This window comes from Gadus chalcogrammus, chromosome 13 (assembly GCF_026213295.1).
Source record: "Gadus chalcogrammus isolate NIFS_2021 chromosome 13, NIFS_Gcha_1.0, whole genome shotgun sequence".
In the NCBI taxonomy this organism is placed as follows: domain Eukaryota; kingdom Metazoa; phylum Chordata; class Actinopteri; order Gadiformes; family Gadidae; genus Gadus; species Gadus chalcogrammus.
Window position 1 is genome coordinate 12,848,631 of NC_079424.1, and position 20,668 is coordinate 12,869,298.

Genomic DNA, 20,668 nt, shown 5'->3' on the forward strand with positions numbered 1-20,668 from the left:
TATATATAATGTATGCAGGAGTAGTAATATCATAATTGACAAAGATATTGGGAATTGGCATGCATCTGACTATGATGTACAGTCTAGCCTAGACAAATTAATAGTAAAATGTTTTTAAAATCAGATCCACGATACAAATGATCCTCGTTTCAATTTATTTGGTTAAATGCTGTTAATAGCTAATGTCAGACCCAAATAACGTCCCATTGTCAATATTGCCATCCCATTGTGAAAAATGAGCTATCTGTACAAACACAAGAGACCCGACTCACTTTGCCATTAGCAGTTGCTGCAATAAGCCGTGCTTAAATCAGCAAAATCAATCAACATAACAATCACTTTCTAGCTAAACAAGTCAATGGGGAAAAATGTTTTCTCATTATAAAACATGACACAACATGGAAAAGAGAGGAGAAACAGAGAAAAGGGGAGAATGAAGAGACAGAGGAGAAACAGAGAGAAGGGGAGAATGAAGAGGAGAGAGAATAAACAGAAAGAAGGGGAGAATTAAGAGAAGAGAAGAGAATCAGAGAATATAAGAGGGAAGAGGAGAGAGGAGAAACAGAGAGAAGAGAGGAGAAAAGGAGAAAGAAGAGGAGATAAGAGAAACAGAGAGAATATAATAGGGAAGAGGAGAGAGGAGAACAGAGAGAAGATAAGAGTAGAGGAGAAACAAGAAGAGAGAGGAGAAACAGAGAGGAGAAGAGGAGAATGAAGAGGAGAGAGGAGAAAGTGAGAAGGCGGAGAACGAAGAGGAGGGAGGAGAAACAGAGAGAAGGGGAGAACGAAGAGAGAGGAGAAACAGAGAGAAGGGGAGAACGAAGAGAGAGGAGAAACAGAAGAGAAAAGGAGATTGAAGAAGAGAAAGGAGAAACAGAGAAGAAGAGGAGAATGAAGAGGAGAGAGGGGCAACAGAGAGGAGAATAGGAGAATTAAGAGGAGAGAAGAGAAACAGAGAACCGAGGAGAGGAGAAGAGCATAAATAAGAGGGGAAAATAGGAAAGAAGCGAGAAGCGAGAAGAAGAGCCGAGGAGAGAAGAGAATTGAGGACAGAGAAGAGAGGTGAAATGAGGAAAGGGGAGGGCAAGAGAAGGAAGAAGAGAAGAAAGGAAAAAGAAGTGGAGCGACAAGGAGGAACAAGAGAGAAGAGAAGCAACGAAGAGAAACGAGAAACAAAGAAAATAGAAGAAAGGAGGAGACAGGAGGAGAGAAGAAGAGACATGAGCCAAGGAAGTAAATTAGCTGTGTTAGCCGGTAGCGTGCTACCTGCTAGCTCTATTTGAATTAGGCCCTGAAGACTGCGTGTGGATCTAAATAGCTCACCCGAGACGCACGGCACGGCCCCTGCATGGGTGTTTTTGTAGCAGAGTGGAGCGAGCTGAGCACTTAATACACATCTTGCATGCATGCTGGCAGGAACTGAGCATGCAGAGCACATCATACACCACCTGCCAGTATGGCAGGCATTCATCTAACTATATATCAATCTGTCTATTCACACATATACCTATTAATCTATGTCAATCTATCAATTAATCAATCTACCTATCATCTATTTATCCATCTATTGATATATCTATCTACCTAGCAACCCATTAGTCCATCCATATATCAATCAATCTGTCCATCATGTCATCTACAAGCCATCTAACTGTATATTTATCTCTCCATTTATCGTTCCGTAAACTGTTAACCTCTGATCCTCAGACAGACAACAGCCACCCCCCCTTCCTTATTGGCCTCCATCATCGCCCCTATTTCAGGGCTCCTGCATCCCCGGCAGGGCCGCTCACAGCCTCTGATCTCAGCTAAAGCGCTTCTAATTGATTCTTTAAGGGATAAGCTCTCTCTCTCTCTCTCTCTCTCTCTCTCTCTCTCTCTCTCTCGCTCTCTCTCTCGCTCTCCCTCGCTCTCTCTCTCCCCCCTGCTCTCTCCCTCGATCTCTCTCTCTCCCTCTCTCTCTCCCGTCTCGTGTTGCTTAGTTCCGCTGCCCGATTATAAAAAATAAAATAAATTGTTCTAATATTACTTGAGAACGGGAGAGACGATGGGGTCAAACAGATTGAATGTGTTCCTCAGATCTTGCCGCGCTTCAATCTGTATCCCCCGTCCCTCCGTTCCTCGCTCTCTGATCTTGTCATAACCCCACGATTTCGCTCAGTCTGTAATTAAAATCCCAGATAAGACGCAACGATTGCATGCTGTTTGAGACCAATATTATGTATCCAATCTGTGTGCGAGTTTATGTGTAGGTGTCTGGCTGTAGGTTTGTGTGTGTGTGCGTGCGGGCGTGTGTGCGTGCATGTACGTTAGAGGCAGTGTGCATATGCCTGCGTGTGTGTGCGCTTGCTTGTGTGTGTGTGTGTGTGTGTGTGTGTGTGTGTGTGTGTGTGTGTGTGTGTGTGTGTGTGTGTGTGTGTGTGTGTGTGTGTGTGTGTGTGTGTGTGTGTGTGTGTGTGTTGGCGCTGAGTGGGTGTGTATCTGGGGTCCTTCCTCCTGCTAGCAGAGTGTGGGGTGCAGGGGTTCCGTTTGCAGAGTGTGATCACCACATCAACTCAAGGGCTGCAGGTCTGCCTGCACATGGCTGGGGTGTGTTGTTCACTCTCTCACTCAGGGGTCCCTGACAGAGGGGAGGGACATGATACCGCCAGAAAGATGAAGGGTAAGGCAGGGCTAAAAAGGCACTCTGCCTACCGTCCGCGAGAGTGGTAACCCCGTGGTTGCCGGACACATTGGCCATTGACCCTTCAAAGAGAATGAGATCCACTCCAGTACACAATGTAACTCCGTGTTTGTTTTCCTCCCCGAACGCAAAGCATTCAAATGAGGACGGCGTGTCTTTTAGTTCTTGACCAAAACAAACACTGCCAAACAACCTCGGGCGAGGAGCTGTACTCCGGCACTGCATCACAAATTCACGTCGTTTCCCTGCATGCTCCTTGTAACACAGACTCGGGCCGCCTTTCAACTGTAGCCTTGCTGAAGTTAGACGGGTGGAGGACAACAGCATGCGCACACACACACACACACACACACACACACACACACACACACACACACACACACACACACACACACACACACACACACACACACACACACACACACACACACACACACACACACACACACACACACACACACACACACACAGGCAGGCAGGCCCGCTGCCAGAATCATCCTCACAGCCACAGGCACGGGGAGATGTGTCACACACTTGGACGCCGGCTCGTTTTAAACTGTTTTTCTCCCAGGAAGCAGCACAAACAGACAGTCCTGGTGAGGCACTGTGCACGGTGGGTTGTAATTAGATCACTGCAGCGGCCGAGTCAAAGAGAAACACCGACCGGTAAGAAGATAGCAGCCACAGTCATTTGGTAAATCTGAGAAGATCTACCACCGCCACAATTAGCAGTCGTGATTATCTCATGAGGTTCCCCCGGGCATAAGTGATGTATCGCCGAGGTAAGCACGCTGGAGAGCCAGTGAGTTGACGCCGGGTGGAGAGGGCGTCAAGCACTGCTTGGACACATTCGCCTCACAATGCAAGCTGTGTTGCGCTTACATTTTGCATTAGCATGCATAATACATAGCCCCCTTCCGTTGGCCCGATACAGATCGCATGGTATTTCTGATGTAAATTGCCTCATACGAAGCTCGCTGTGAAGTAACCGAGCAAAGAGCTCCTGTTGTTTCATCTGGGGTAGATCCATTACTCAGCAATGGTATAATTGATCCCTGTCTATGGGCACTTCAGTAATAAGGAATTGATTTGTCCCTCCTCAAGGGTTTTGGAATTGTCTTGCCAAAAAACTGATGGGACGAATGATCAGTTTTGACATGTTGGGTGAAACTAACACATGGCTCTATGCATACATATATATATATATATCTCTTATATCTCTTCAGATTGTGGAAACAGCTGACAAATGTATTTTCTAACATCTGATTCCCTGACAGGAAACTCAAAGTGAAGTTCCTCCCCGGTAATACCATCCATCACATTTACATACTCAATATAATTAAAATAATTAGCAGTGGATTTGAGCTGGGAAGCCAGTAGCTTCAATCAAAGCTTAATTAAGCAGAGCGCTGTCAATTTCAAGCCGGCGAGAGGAAAAACTAAGGTAAAGACGGAAATCAAGACGAAGCCCACACTTAAATGACTGGTTAAGTGTAGCGTTTACGCTCTGAGAAGACCCTAGAGACTGTAACGGGACATTCCATAGTGTTTATGAAATATGATCCCAGGAGCTGCTGCCTCAGACAAGCTTTGTCTATTGATCATATCTAATTAGCAGGCAGTTCCACTTCACACTAGCGGAGCAAGGGGGGGGGGGGGGGAGAGAGACGGATAGGACATTCTGTCCAATACCGGTAATCAGGACAATTCTGTAGGACGTTGTGGGACCCTGTAACCCTACTACTCGAGTATCCTGCCAAGTACAACCATTACGATGCATGCAAACAGCTGTTTAATGCTAATTCCAGTGAACACCCTTCTTACATTTTGTAATTTCAAGCAAACATTCCCCCCGTCAACATAACTCAAATGTGTTGAGACTAGCACATGGATGAATAAATTCATATGCTTCAAAATTCAAAATGATCTGCAAAATGATCTAATGCAATTATCTTTTCCAAATAATATGACGCATTTCCCGCAGAGATGTTGAGCTACCATAAGCTTGTTATTGAAGCAGGTTATCTAATTAAGTTCTGCCTTCGTGCATTCAAGTCATTGCTGTAGGATTCGTCATTTGAGCTTTGTAACTGTCACACACACACACACACACACACACACACACACACACACACACACACACACACACACACACACACACACACACACACACACACACACACACACACACACACACACACACACACACACACACACACACACACACACACACCACTTGCCCTCGTTTCTTTGTTTTGATGAGCTTCACTCAATTTTTTACTCCTCTCTTGTGTGTCTTCATTTAACTTTTTATCCCTTTCAACTTGTTTAAACTTCAGAGCTCACACATTTGATGAGAGCCAGCTGTGGGGGCGTGGGGGTCTGGACACTCCAGAGGCACCGACTTGTAGGTTGCAACATCAATCATCCATCATGTATCAGGCTTTTATGTGGAGGCAGACGGCTCACCAGTGACACCGTGTACTGTAGGCTTATACTCCCCACCAAATATACCGCAACTTGTTTCTAGACACACACAAACACACACGTGCGCACAAAGGTGACTTATTTCGTCAGAAACAAAGTGAATGAGCTATGTGTTGCGCCTTATAAGGCCCCTTCCTACAATTCATGCCACATATTTTTAAACAATCTCTGTTTAAGTGAAACATATAAGCCTTTTAGTGATATACAGACCTAGTATATGAAGCAGTGCTAACAATAAGAACAACTCGCATCTGTACAAATTTTAAAGATGTATTTATTAGGTGAAATGACAAATAAATAAAATATAAGTAACACACAATACCGCCCCTCCCCCTGAACTCCAGTCCACCCTACCAAAGCACATTAAAAATAATTATAATAAATATTGTTTCTAGAGCAGAATGAGCAATGTTAACAAAAAAGCAAATAAAGTTAACCATGTTACCTTGTTAATAGCTCACTGAAAACAATCTAAATTGTCAATAAAATTATCAATATTCCACGAGCAAACGAGTAGCAGCAAAGTTTAGCCATCAGAGCATCAACATCATTGATGACTTTGATGAGACGTAGACCCCGCCCCCCACCCCCAATATTGTTTTTGCAGATCTACGCAATTCCCTTGGATGCCCTATTTTCGGGAAAAACTGAATTTTCGCGGAAAGGTGACGAGCTTGCACCCCTACCCACATAAACACAGGAAGTCTTGGTCAGGGAAATAAATGAGTCTTCACATTTTCCTTTGGCCATTATCTTTCATTATCTCCTTCAGCAACAGAACAGAGGCTATGCTTTTAACTGTAGCGTTTATATTCCTTAACCACAACCAATTAGCTAATGGTATGAGGTCAAAGAAATGGCGAGACAAAATAATAGATCTTTCTGTCAAATAGAGAGAGAGAAACCTTTGTCACATCCATACATACAATTTATGGTGGAGAGTGTGTGCAGTCACAGCCTTTCCATTGACAGGTAAGGGCTAAGTAGCTATTTTTTGTCATTCTGTTTCTCGCCCTTACAGCAACAGCCTTTGCTTCTGGTAGCAAGGCTCATGGATGCTTCAACACCTAGCCTTGGACCTGAAACGGCTATAAAAATCATTAGTGATACAGTAGTTGCTTCGCAGAAGCCGGTCCCAGTCTCTGCATCCATCAAAAGATAGATGGTTAGATAACCAACTGGACTCCCTATTAACTTGATGTGATTGCATTAGGACTGCGCCAACCTAATGGAGAGAAGTTTAGAAAACAAATGTAGTGGAGTCTGGCCACGTCTTCCACCACAATTTGGGAACAGCTTGATTCTTAAACGCTGTGGGCACTCCACTGTTAGCCAGAGAGGGCACCCCTTTAAATGCCCTGTGACTGAGGCCTCCTAACTCTTGTGATCCACATAGGATTATTATTTAGAGGGCGCTAGTCTCTTCCGTTCCTTCACATGGCATCATCATGCCTCTGTACATCCTATAAATAGAGCAAGTCACGCCGTGCAGCGTCTACAAGGAACGTAAGAAAAGTTTATTCATTACATTTACATCTGTGGGTGTATTCGGCTCGCCGATCCATTGTTGTAAATCACATTTTAAATCACGTTTGTTTTACCACAGTTCTCTTTAGAAGGACTGTTCCTGACGTGCGGTCGATGGTTGGTCATAATTGCATGTCAATCAAAACCTCTTCAAGACAAGTAGGGCGTTCTCGACAGTTAATCAACACTGCGTCCCAGACTTGCCTTTACGGAAAGTCTGGCTCTGTGAGACCATTGAATAAACAACAACACACAGCCTTTGCAGGGGGGGTAGGACTCGGTGTATGCATTATGTGCCACCATAGGCTGCATCTCATGGTCACCGCCCTGTTTAGGACAGCCCAGCCTGGCCCAGCCATCGTAAACACTCAGCATGGGTTTTTATGGCTCTCTTTGGCCCTGGGATACGCTGATTCAGTGGAGGGGGGCAGTGGTGGATAGGAAAGCCAGAGGAAAACAAAGGGAGACAGAAGTTGGAAAGTGTCTAAAAGGATAGAGCTATGAAGAGAAAAGTGAGGGACACGGGGTAAGATGACGAAAATAAAAGAGGAAGAGCGAGGACCCTTAGATCCCAATCGAGAGTCAGATGGAAAGGTAGACAGGAGGAAAGAAAGAAAGTAAGAAAGAAAGAAAGAGAGACTTGAAAGTAAGACTTGACCAAAACAATGCAAACACATGGCAGTAACAGTAATCATAGCCAGAATGTATTGACGTGTGCACGGTTATGGGGTTAAATCAAATTCTGTGAAACAAATCAAATTTCTTTGGCACCAAAGGGGCTTTAAATTAAGGGAGTGTCTCCTGTGTGTCCCATTAGGCTTTGTGTGAGGATGAATTCAATTCATTATTCAAGATGAAATGTCACTTTGTTTTCAATATCAAAGTTAAGACAGCAGGCGTTTTTGAAATTGGAAATTTCAGCAAACAGTTAAAAGGCAAAAAACATCACGGTACAATTTTAATGGTGACAACAAGCAGCTTAATAAAAGAAAGATCTTCTTCTACCGCAAGAACAAATTAACTGTGCGAAGAAAGCGGGCCTTTGGCAATATCTTCCCGCTTTCTTGAAATAACTATGACTTTGTGAAACGATGCATGGCAGAGCAAATTACTTGTACACCTATTGTTGATTTAAGAGCATTCACAGAAACAAGAGCCAATGTAAAGGGAAGATGAGTGAAGAAGAGGTGTTCAGTATCTGTGGCTGATACGCGCACATACGAACACACACACACACACACACACACACACACACATACACACACACACATGCACACACCCACACACAACACTGCCATGCAAAAGGATTTTGAATGCAAAAAATTGCTTGATTAGCTCTTGTCGTCTCTTACTGTTTGGAGACGTGGGGGGGGAGTTAGAGAGCCTCCTGTACAGGCTCATATGTTGGCTAGGAACACCTGGGTCTTTTGTATTTCACAATCACAACACGACACTGGCTGCCGAGATGCGAGTCGTTCACACTATTGCGCTATTGTTCTCCGCCCCCCCCTCTCTCCCTCTCTCTCTCGCCCTCTCCTCCCGCACCGTGCCACGGTGAAGGTGGCTGAGAGCGGGGGTGTCACCAAGAGTTATGACTGCTTCAAAAAAAAAAAGAAAAAGAAAAAGGAAATCAGTCCATTATTATGTCTTAGCCTGCTTTACTTTCCCGGGGAAAGGTGCCAGCTCATAAATCTCCCACAAAGTGAGAGTCGCCAAAAGCAAACATCGGAAATGGTTATTTTTTTTGCGGTCAGCAGAGAGTAGATGCTAAACCCTTCAACATCGACTGCACTGTGTTGCATTAAGAGATGCGGGGCCGGTGCCACAGCTGATCAGTGGTCCCCCTGTTGTCCATAACAGGAATGGACACACCGACGCACAACTTCAGAACGTTTGGTAAGTCACAAACCCAACAACAAAAGAAAAAAAACCAACAACCACCAATGGGTTCCGGCACACTTGCTCGAAGTTGGTTGGTTGGTTGGTTGGTCTGCGTTTGTCGGATAAGGGTGTAAAAACACCTTGAGGTGCGCAACCAGCGCTATCCCCACCAGGTCCCCACTCACCACTGTGAAGTCCTCGGCGCTGCACTCGGAGCCCCGGTAGTGGCAGGCCAGGAGCATGTCCTTGATGTCGTGGCCCGTGCGGTCGTAGAACTCGCGCATGTTGAACGGCCGCGGCTTGTAGCTGTCGAAGTCCGCCTTCTCCTTCAGCACCTGCAGCACGTTCTCTTCGACCAGGTGGGTGTCGCGGATCTCGTACCTAAGGCCGAGGCCAGGGGAGTCAGGATAAAAGGGTTAGGAGCCTTCAGCTTGTGTGGGTTGATGGTTTTCCTCACAATTTGCAAATGTCTAACTTGATTTTGTCTTACTATAGGAAAGCCCAGCATGTGATCATCATCATCGCGCATAACTGTTTAGTGATGGCAAGGGGAAAGTACTGAGGTACACTATGCACAACCTGTCCTAAAACGGTACGAGCTGAATGCTATGCAGGGTTCATCCACAGCGCACCCACCGAGCACTACTCTAATGTTACACTGTACAATTACAGAGGATTTCCATAGCAGTGTTCCCAGAGGCCCCAATCAAATGCCCTGTGTCGTGTTCCATCTAAAACTCAATAAAAGGTAACCAAAAAGTTTGGAATCGGGAACACTGTGATTCAAAACAAGGTTGTTCTTGCCCCGTGGCGCTTAATTGCAGGGACGTTTCTGTACCACACTGTGGAATTTTATTATTCATTCATTTTTTATCCTTGACTAAGGACATGCATGGTGTTGTGAGCAAGTGTTTTATGTTCATTACCCACAATAAATATGCATGCACAACTATGTACAGAGACACGCGCATGTGCACAAACACACACACGCACGCACGCACACACACACAAAGCTGTAATCAGTAATTATTGAACAGTAAACACCAGCCAAACTCCTTTTTATATAGTGTATATATATATATATATATATATAAATATCTATCACATATAAAGTATCACATATTTGTATGTATATATCACATAAATATACAGAGTACATATATTACATATAAAAACTACAGATTCAGGGAATTTCACTTGCTTAATGTGGCTTTTCTATTTATTTGAGTTCAGGAAAAGTCGACACATTGAGAATGGTTGCTCACGCTCACCCTACTTTCCGTTATCGTTGATATGCTGATTATGCTTGTTATAAGCCTACGAATATAATAGCTAAAGAACCACCACACACAACTCAGTTAACACTTTGAAATGTTGACTACATTGTGCTTATAAGTGGTTATGGCTGATACTGAATTGCAGAGACTCACACAAATATGCACACACAGACAGATAGACAGACAGACAGACAGACAGTCACACACGTTGAGTAATAAGACATAATAAATGCATGGGTAAATTCATCCAGCATAATTAACCCACTCACTGTAACATAATTTATGCTGAATTATGCTGTATTACACAAAATGTACACAATTATTAATTATGAATTATTAACTTCTGATGATAATTAAGATGTCCTGAGGAAAAACACCAACAAAAACATTTCATATAATTATTTTTTTTATTTATCAATATGAAACGATTTGATTCATGTATTGCCATGGTAGATACGCTGATACCGTTACTCTTTTCCAGACTGACCCTCAAGAATGACTGACCCATTCAATCCCGCAAAAAAACTTTTATTTTGTTATTTTGTAGCAGATCAATTTAGATCAAACATACATTTTTGTTCACGTATCCTGTTATTGTGAAATGTGATGGGCAGGGTAAACGTGGCAAGAAATCCAACATAAATGCTGTATTTCTCTTCCCCACAAAGACCATTTGGCTCTGTATTTTGTCGTATAATTAAACATTGACAGGCTCAAAGAGCAGTGCTTTTAGACGGTAAAGGCATGGGTTCTAATGCTGTAATCAAACTGGAGAGCCCTCCAACACTTACTTGAAGATGGGTGCAATTTAGCTTTCAGTTCACTAACAATTTATCCACCATATGGTCCAATTATGTTGACGTGCAAAACACAATCATATCGTGCATTTAAAAAGCAGGGAGTGTTAACCCCAGCCCCCCCTTCAAGCTCTGAGTAGTGGTGGTAGTATATTATGCCTGCAACACACACACACACACACACACACACACACACACAGAAAGAGAGGGAGAAAACAAATCCTGGGGAAGTTATTCATTGCGTACCTTCGTCTGCCAAGCCACACAGGCTCTACCACCTGCTCACCACCCCACTCTGGCTCTAATTAACCTTCATTAAATAGCCTGGCCCTGCCTCGCTAAGATGCAGGCGGGCGCCCATGGAGAGCGTTGTACAGACAAAAGAGCAACGTTCATCTCCCCCCACCCCCCCTGCCACCGCCACCGCCACCCAAAGCTTGATGGCGACGGTGTTGATAGAGTCTGTCAGTCTTTGCGAGAGTCAGACATAAAGATACAAATTGCATTATGAGATAAGGAGCCACACTTGTATTGGACAAATATTTCCTTTTAATCGATTTTAATCAAGCAGGACCACGATACCTTGGGAAAATTGGGCATGGGTGAAAATATCTCCTTCGAATTTAAAACTTTGTTCAACACATGTTCCTTTTGCATAAATTCAGCAATGGGTCATATTTTTCACTTGAGTGCCATTCCAAGACATGGTCTGCCGAAGCGACAATTGTTGTTTACCCGTTGCAAACAGAACGAAACGCAGTACTCGGTATTGCATTTCGGTATGACACAATCAGCACTATAATTTAGGAGGAGAACAGAATAGACCTTTGCTCTCCAATGTTCTCATCAATTGCACTCAAGGTGGCAATCAGTTTTTGCTTCATGTCAAGTCATAGGGGCTAGGGGTATGCACCGCTGGTGGAAGATTGTCGTTATTGTGCTGTGCATGAGTTTCAAGGGATTCAGACAATATCGTCATCAAACTGAAACGGTGCTAGGTTGCATCTGAACTGTGGGGGGGACTGAGGGTGGAGAAACAGCCCGCGAAGGTGCTGAAGTATACTGCGGTGGTGACTGCGTTAACCAAAGACGCACGATAGCGCTAACTCGTTAATGTAGAGATGCATTAAAAAGCGGAGGTAATTTCACGAATCCGCTGATCAACGTTTCCTTAACTGAAACCTTGCACTTGTCCAACCTTAATTTCGAATTGCAGTGACCTGTGTGATCACATTCTCATGCGCTTCAATGTTATCCCTGTTATCCCCTTCTTTATATTCCCCTCTATTTAAATCTATAACACTATAACACACAACGTCCTAGCCTATTATACAGCAGACGTTAAATGCTTCAGCTACCATTGTGAGAGGAAGGCTTATATATGTTACGACATTTCAGAAAATGTAAAGTTCTATTTAAAGTAGTATAGACAGATGAAAATATAAACATTTCGTGAAGCCAAAACAGGCTAGTTATGTTTTTTCTTTTCTTTTCTTGTTCCAACATTCCCTTCTGTTGCAGCTACAGTTTATACAGATCACTGTTAATGAAGGCGAGTGTGGTGCTCCAACTGGGTTATATTTTCGTGAATAAGGTCCCTCACAAATCTCTCGTCACTGTACAAATGATACCCTCCACACATTAACAATACACAATGTGGGCAGCAATATGAATCTTAAGGCTTTCCAAACGAGTAATTCTCCTCCTTCTGGAGAAAAACACCAAACCACGTGCCCATAACCACGGGTAATGTGCACGTGGTTTGGCGTTTTGTTTCCTCCCCGTCAGTTCGTTTTGAGAGCAATGAACTCTGTGTGAACACTAAGGTACATCTTTAACCAAAAAGAGGGGGGGGGGGGGGGGGGAGATGTTGTATGATTATTTTGCCACTGCCGTCTGCCCGTGATCCGCTTGGCCGCACTGCCGTTATCTAATAGGAAGGCTAGCCTGTTGTGGTTTGGTTTTGGGGAAATTAATTGAATTGTGTCCCTCCAGCTCGCGTCTTCAAACGACATAAAGCTGCCAGGAGAGCACTTAAGACGCGGTGCTCGGATCCGCGAACCGAGAGACTTTAGCCGAAGCGGATACAATCACGGCACTGAGGCTGGATTCTTTAATATCGCCCTGCCACTGCTCCCAAGAGCAAGGCACCGTGCTCTCCCCATGCAAACGGGGGGGGGAGGGGGGGAGACCAAATTGGATTAGGGGGCCGCTGGCACTTTAATTTTCCGTCAGTGAGCGAGGCGAATCAACGAAAAAGAGCCTCTGCATGGTCTCACCACCTTGGGGGTGGGTGGGGGGGGGGGGGGGGGGGGTGTATCGCAGGGACGGAATAAAAGGAACCAATTCAAAAACACATTCTGATTCTCAAGGTGGGTTTTTGAACAGGTAGGGCACGCCATCAAGCACTTAATATGAACCTGGCAGCGCTGGGGAGAAAAGAAAAGGAAAACAAAATCGCACTTGCTGTTCTTAGTTTAAGAACCGTGCCACTAACAATGCGTGATAAAAACCCAAGCCGTGTGACAAAACAATCGTCATATCATTTTCATAAATCTGAGCTAATTATTCAATTACGCCCTTAATTGAATTCACACAATCCAAGGGATAGGGTTGCCTGCAGTGCGTTATCCTCCAGAATGAATGAACACCTTGACTTCCCCATTAGCAGAGCGGGGAATGTGGTTTTAATGAAGACAGGAGAACTCTGGCACAATGGCGCTCCCTCAGGTGGGGGCCACTGAGGGAAAACACGCACACTTCCCCTTAACAAATCACCTTGACAACCACAGCACAGGTCGCACTCTGTAAACTCCAAAGTTCTCTCGACAAATCCAGCACTTACTAAAATATATTCCCTTTGGGCCGTCAGCAGTTGTATTTAAAGTTTTCTTGAGGCTCACATAGTTGCAATACTAAATGCTACACCTGGTGTTGCCAACACTAAACTATGACTATACTATACAATATATACATACATGCATACATATTGTAGCGGGCCAGTGGGTGTGGGGTTACCACACTACCAAGTTGAACAGATATTATGACACAACACACAGCAGTTCCAGTGCAGAATGGTTTATTTACCGAGTAAATGAAAACCAGGGTGGGAAAAGGGTCATCCACCTCCTATGTGTTCCAGTCCGTCCAACACCTTCCACCTGTCTCTCTCTCTCAGGGCGTTCCGTGCTTCCAGGCGATCACACAGATCCTGCCTGTCCTCTGCTAGCCCTAGCTCCTCTTCCAACTCCAGCCCCCCCTGTCTGACGTTTGCTACCTCCTTTAAGCCCAAGCACCCCTGCTTAATGATCCCCAGGCTCGCCTCGTTAATGTGAGGAAGTCCATATATGGCTTGGGGGTGGAGCCAGCAGGTTGCCAGACCTACCACTCCCCTCACTCCTCCCTGGCGTCTGCCACAATATATAATATACACATTTCTTCTTATACACATTCCTACACATTCAACGAACCTACACCCGTCAGTGTGGAGACAGCAAATGCCTGTTGGCTTTGTAAGTCTCACTCATATATTCCACCATCTTTAAGTACCTTTTTCAGCTGTAGGAGTTCCACTTGGAAGGAAATCTAAAATATAACTCTTCTGTGTCAACTTCACAGTCAGACCTCAGATGATGATGATGGTGATGATGATGACAATGACGATAATAATTATGATGTCGGCGATGATGATCAACTGAAATGATGGCATGTCTTACACCAACAACAAGAGCCTGTTCTCAGGTAGAGGCCTAACCAGTCCCCCACCATTCAGAAGCAGCACATGTATAATAAACCCTATTTTGTCTGATGACATATGAGTTGCTTCAGTTCATTTTGTCTTAGCCATTATATTGGCTGTCCTGCATGAAATGTATGCGTAGGAATATTGAATGTCCGATACAGTTGCGTGTCCAAAACAAATTTCCTTTGGGACAATCAGGTTATATCTTCTCCATCTAGCCCGGTGTGCGGTATTATTGCCGGTGTACTGCACAGTGCACACAGGCAGCAGGCAAACTCAAAGAGTCTCATTTTATATTACTGATTTCATTTGGAGGGGTGAGGCTGAACCCACCGTCAATTCAACTCTCATATCTTAGCACCAGAAAATAAATATTAAATACCGCCACACGAATGCAAATGCACTTGAGACTGGCTATTATGAACACAATATCCACTAATTTCTCAAAACCACACCGCAAAAGAGAGTGAGAGCGTTAGATCAAAAATATGCAACTCTCCGAACAAACTGCAATGTTGGAGGGAAGCTATTCTATAATGTGACATCTATCAAGGATGGGTCTTCACGACATGCAGTCTATGAGGGCCCTGATCTCATCGCTAAACTGCAATATGTCTCCCTATCCATATGTTGGACTCTCGGATACACACCAATCACACTTTAAATGCAAATGACTTTGTTTTACAAAGTAGTAATATATTAATAGCGTCTGCATTTATACAAGAGAGAGAATAAATAAATAAAAAAGCACTTTGTATTAGGGCCATCTTACTAGCGTATAATCAAACCTTGCCCTCCACTTACCATTACTCAACTATACTTGTTCTGATTGATTAGATCGGATTAGATCTAAAAGCCAAGACAAGGATCAGTACCCTGAAGCCTTCTACATGCATCGCACCAGTTACTGATTTAAAGAGAGAGAAGAAATGGGCATGGTTCCAAAGCAGAATAATGTCTTTGGAAATGACCATAAAAAACACATTTGACCATGACATCGCAATAGTCTAGGTCTTTCCCTAGTTCAGACCTTGAATCCCAACACCACTCAGAGTGTATATGGATTAGATATAAACAGAGATAACGCACAGAACCACTAACGGCACAATTTAAGGTCTATGCTAAATAAGTGCCTCACTGATTCACAACACACAACATTACAATTTAAAAAATCAATATGACCTTTCATTTACTAATCATCACGTTGGCATTATATTCACTGCAAAAAAGAAATTAAGTGATTTACTTTATTTTCTGCACTGTTTAGTAGAATTGCCACACACAAAAGACACATTTGGAAGATGCCATTGATTTTCTTGGTGGGAAATCTGCTGGCTGCAAGAATTTAACACACTTGGATGACAGTCTCAAGTTGAGCCATGTGTGGCTATGGTTGCCTGGAGAAAGATTTAATAAGTGCTTGTTTTCCTGAATGAACGGTAAAAAAATCTAACACTCACATTTGTTTATGTAATAATAATATATTGTTTTTGTCAACTATTCAACTATTTAATGTCAATGAAACTATGTAAATGATTATGGTGTCAGGTCCTCACGGATTCTGGTCAAAGCATTCATTTTGTCAGGTGTTGTTTTTCTATCTCCTTTGTTTAAGTTCATATGTTTTTCTACCCCTCATAACCCTGAGAGACCAAACAAAAAGCCGTCCTGATGCAACTTGATATCTGAAGAAATAATATATATTTGACAGACAGGATGAGTAAATACATTGAACGAACGAGGACATAAGTACAAAAGGAGAGTTTTGAGAAATAAAATTGGATCTTAATGTTGGATCTTAATGTTGGATCTTAATTGGATCTTAACTGATACGTTGTTGTTGTTGTTTTTTTTCCTCCCCGCTGAGAGCGTGACTGACCTGTAGCACTAAAGCGACGGTCACTAAGGAATTGGTCGGGTGCATGGACGGCAGGCCAAATGAATCAAGGGACAAGAAACACAGTGAAAAAAGGCAGGATAGTGGTTATCGTTGGGACAGCAAAGTAACTTCACAAACAACACTAATTATACGGGAATAAAGCCTTGCTCAGCACACAGCTTACCAGAGACAAGTTAATTGCTTTCTGCTTGTAGTCTCCACCCCAAGTCAGAAGTCTCTATCTTCATTTCAAAGTCACTTTGGTTTGAAGTGATGCTGCTTAGGCCCGACATGTTTCATTGTAGTCTTAGTCGTTTCAATTTTTTTGTTCGTTTGACTTTCAAACTTTTGGTACATCTCTTTATAAGCACAACCTGCTGGAGCGGAGCTGATAAAAACAATTAAAATACTCTTTGTTAGTAGCTTTTAGTACAAGAAAGTATAGTGCCTGATCGCGTAGAAAACTTTGAAGGCGAAGCACACTGCACTGCCTTTTTGTTGAAGCCGAGAAAAAAGCTGAATAGCATGATGTATCTTTTTACTGTTGCATAGCAATCAAAGTATATACTACAACTCCTGTAAGACGTTGGGTTTTTTTTTGGTTCTTGAGTTGAATTTTTTCCAACTCGGGACGGACAGGGCAGTCAGCCAGAAACGTGAGAGGCCCAAGGCAGAATGAAAAAAGCGAAGCACTCAGCAACGCAGAAGCAGTGAGCAAAACGCTTGGTTCATAATGATAACAATTACAAAGAAAACAACCCCAGCTGCTAAAAAGCGGTCTGTTATAAGGGCCTAAATGAAAGACTGCACTGATAATACCTCTGCCAAAATGAAAAAAAGGTATTGGAAGGTGTACATGGCATGCATGTATGCATAGTACATATACATACATGTACACATAAATTCAAGACTTTGCAATCCGCCTTCTTTAATGTATATACTATATATTGGTATGACTTAAAATTCATATGAGACACACAGATACACTCCTGCCAAGTGCCTATGTTCTCAAAGCCCTGTGTGGATCAATACGCTAAAAATACACCAGCCACGTGGGCAAGTCAACCATGCAGAATATGTGTATGAATTGTACATAATAAAATAAAATAAAAGAGCCAAGAAAACACAGAGGTTTTGGATCGGACGTTATTGTTCACAAAAACTGAATAATCACAGACAAGGTGAGGATAAAATAATTAAATTAACCCTTGTCTGGGGGGATGTTTGTAGATGGCACATAGCTTGTCCTCAGCTGGGTAAAGATCTACTTTAATCTACTTAGATCCACTCTACTGCTCATCTACTATTGAAGTGGTCGCATTGGGATACACCATGATGAAATGTTAACAAAGTGAAGAATCACATTGGATATTTATGAAATTACCGTTCCCTAAAGTGAACAGTAGTTCATGATTAAATTGTTGCATGTTAAAACAAAAGATTCAACAAACAATCATCCATACCTACACACCGTACACACACACACACACACCATGGTTATGCTATCCCTACCTAAGTGCCATCTTACATTGAACTGAACTCCATGGGGACTTCAAGTACAAAAGAAAACACCCAATGCAAGATGTTATGTTTGGTCGTTTTGTGCGGTCTGCTGTTCACTTCAACGTTGTGGTTCAGACGATGCACCCCATGAGGTCAGATGAGGACTATCTCAGTTACAATTTTTTCAACGCAAGTGTTTGTCATTCACAGCGATTGTCCATTACAATATAATTCCCACTATGAAAGGGATATTCTGATTTACTTCAACTTTATTATCTGGAGTTGCACATCATAACAGTTTATTATCCTGTCTGTAAATTAACCTATTCCACAAAAGTTATGACGCTAGGATTTTCTGAGTTGTGTAATAAGCAAAATAAAATAAAATAAAAGCCTATTCCCGATAGGTCATCATATGCACATTATTGATAATCATTTCCAGACATCTAAATCTTGTCAAATCATTGTGTGACCTGTCTCGGACCTAAAACAGTGCTTTGGTTCATGATGTCAACATCCCCATGATCTTAAACACCATGTCCCCATCCCACTACGCATAGTGATCTACAGCCTGTGCGTGTTTCTCTAGACAACCCTTGTTTCCTTGAGGGAAGAACAAAACACGACATGTGTCATTGGATAAGCCAGGTCCTGTTTATAGAATATAGAGTCTTGTTTCACAAAGTGCTTCAAACCTCCACACTATGTCTTCCACAAACAGTCTGTAGTCGGTTAAGTCAGTGCATATTTTCTCTCAGAGAGCTGTAAAAGGTTTTGTGTGTTTTGGGGCATCGGACAGAGACAGTGAGGTAGAAAGGTGTTAGATAGAGGGCAGCACTTTGTAGGAATACCTCAAAGTGACATTTACATTTTTCAGTTGATCAGAAAAACAAGGTAGTGTTTGGGCATGGGGATGCAGGTTGAAAGTCCAAATTACTTGAAATATTCTGTAAATTGTGTATGTTAAATCAACTGGTAACATTTTGTTTGTAATTATCTATCATCGAAAAGGAATGTTTATTTTTTGACAGGCAGCCCTCTGGGATGTAGGGCTATCGGGTTCTTGACCAATCACTGGAGAATAGTGACATGTGAAGAGGTGTGATATATAGATGTGTTACATGTCTCTGACTACTCTTTAGGGAAATACACTCAACACATTCAAACATACATACATACATACAAACAAACATACAAGGAGTGCACAAGTACGCAAGCACGCACACACACAGACACACAAACAAACACACAAACACAAAAATATACACACACCTGCCGTTGAGCAAGGCAAGCAGCTCCCCGGCGTGGTACAGGTCGTTGCGCGTCACGCGGCTGAAGCGGAAGGAGTTGAGGTTGCAGAAAGTGATGGCCGGGAAGTCCATCATCGGCGCCGACACCTCGTCCAGCTTGGTGACGTGGGGGTACTGGAAGTAGAACTGCACGCGGTCCACGCACACGAGCACCAGGAATCCCAGGGAGCCCAAGAAGAATAGAATCCAAAGGCAGCGCTTCACGCACATCCGCTCATAAGTGAACATGTGCGAGATCCCGTGCAGCGTGGACCTGCTGGCGAAAACTTCAACGGGAACCGGCTGCTTGTACTCCATTTCTTCCGGCTCCGTTTTGAGGTCCATGGCGGCGACGGAATGACTTTACCAAGGGGGAACAGATGTGTGCACGACAAATACTGGGCTGGTGGGTTTTAATGGGAAGGAGGTTACTGAGTAGAGAGTTCACGCCCTTCTACGCCTATACCCCAGCACCCTTATATCCCTCTTCCTCCTCACCCAGTCTGTGGTGGTGGGGATGGACGTTGCGTCACGGGCACCCTGCAGCACCCCGACACTCACCAGTGGCAATTTAGAAGCATTTTCGAAAGAGATTAACGGCGCTTTGGGTCTAGTTTGCCCACCCAAAAAAACGGCAAGAGTAAATAAAGCGACAGCACGTCTGAACCTCGGTTAGGGTCACAGTCTTTCAGTGGGTCCCGAGCGCGCGAGGACGGAATCCAACGCGGTCTTCTCTGCTCCTCGCGAACTTCAGCGATTGCCAAGTTGATAATTCAACTCCGAAAGCGTTAGAGGTGGGAAACAACGATCAATCGGGCGGGCTCAATTCTTCCTCCTAAACAATAAAAAAAAATAACGAGGATAAAACGGTACGGTCAGAATGATTCTCTCCCGTGCGACTAAAGTGCACCGCTTGTACTCCTCATGGTAGGGTTTACGGCCGTATGGGAAGGCAAACGAAGCGAGCCCCGGTCCTTCTAAACATCAAAATACCGAAAAGTACGTGGATTGGACATGAAAGCGAACAGCCGCATCAGAGTGGGGCAGAATGTGTCAGATTACGCGACTGCATGGTTGACTTCCTCCGAATCCATAGAGCCGCCACCAAACCATGCAGGGAAATACTCCGTGGGCTCGTTATCCGTGGGTGATGCCACGATATCACGTTTAAACAAATAACAATAGTAATCCTCAAACGCTATGCCTCGTGTGAAATAAATCCTTAAGAAAACCTCCGAAGGAGCCAGGCTATATGGTTATACCAGATCAATTGAAATCGCCCAAACAGAAGAGAGCAACGATTGGACAGCACGTGTTTTACATTGGGTGACGCCGGAGTAGGTTTCTGCTACCTTGGAGCAATCAGACCAATTCGATTGTGAACACAGCTGACATTTTTCATAACACACGCAGCAGATAGTGGTCGGACAGAGATAGATGCGTTTTGAATCGTTGACGTGGGCTGTAGCATAAAAAAAAGGCGCCTGCAGCCAAACATTCGCTGCCACATTCGATAGCCAAGGGCGAGCTCCCAGCACATGCACGCGCAAACGGACCCGCCACACCGCATGCATTATTACCCAGGCATTCAACAATTATTATA

At 43.6% G+C, this 20,668-nt stretch overlaps 1 protein-coding gene across 1 annotated transcript in view; it reads right to left on the bottom strand.

Annotated features, from left to right (window-relative positions):
- The window catches only part of asic1b (acid-sensing (proton-gated) ion channel 1b), a 148,190-nt gene extending 127,751 nt beyond the window's left edge, over nucleotides 1-20,439 (bottom strand). The window contains exons 1-2 of the mRNA XM_056606017.1: nucleotides 19,049-20,439; nucleotides 8,764-8,959 (exon numbers count right to left, since the gene is read on the bottom strand). Of these exons, the coding sequence (XP_056461992.1) occupies nucleotides 8,764-8,959; nucleotides 19,049-19,410 (558 nt within the window). The 5' untranslated portion in view covers nucleotides 19,411-20,439. The remainder of the gene's footprint in view (nucleotides 1-8,763; nucleotides 8,960-19,048) is intronic.
- Nucleotides 20,440-20,668: the final 229 nt, after the last annotated feature.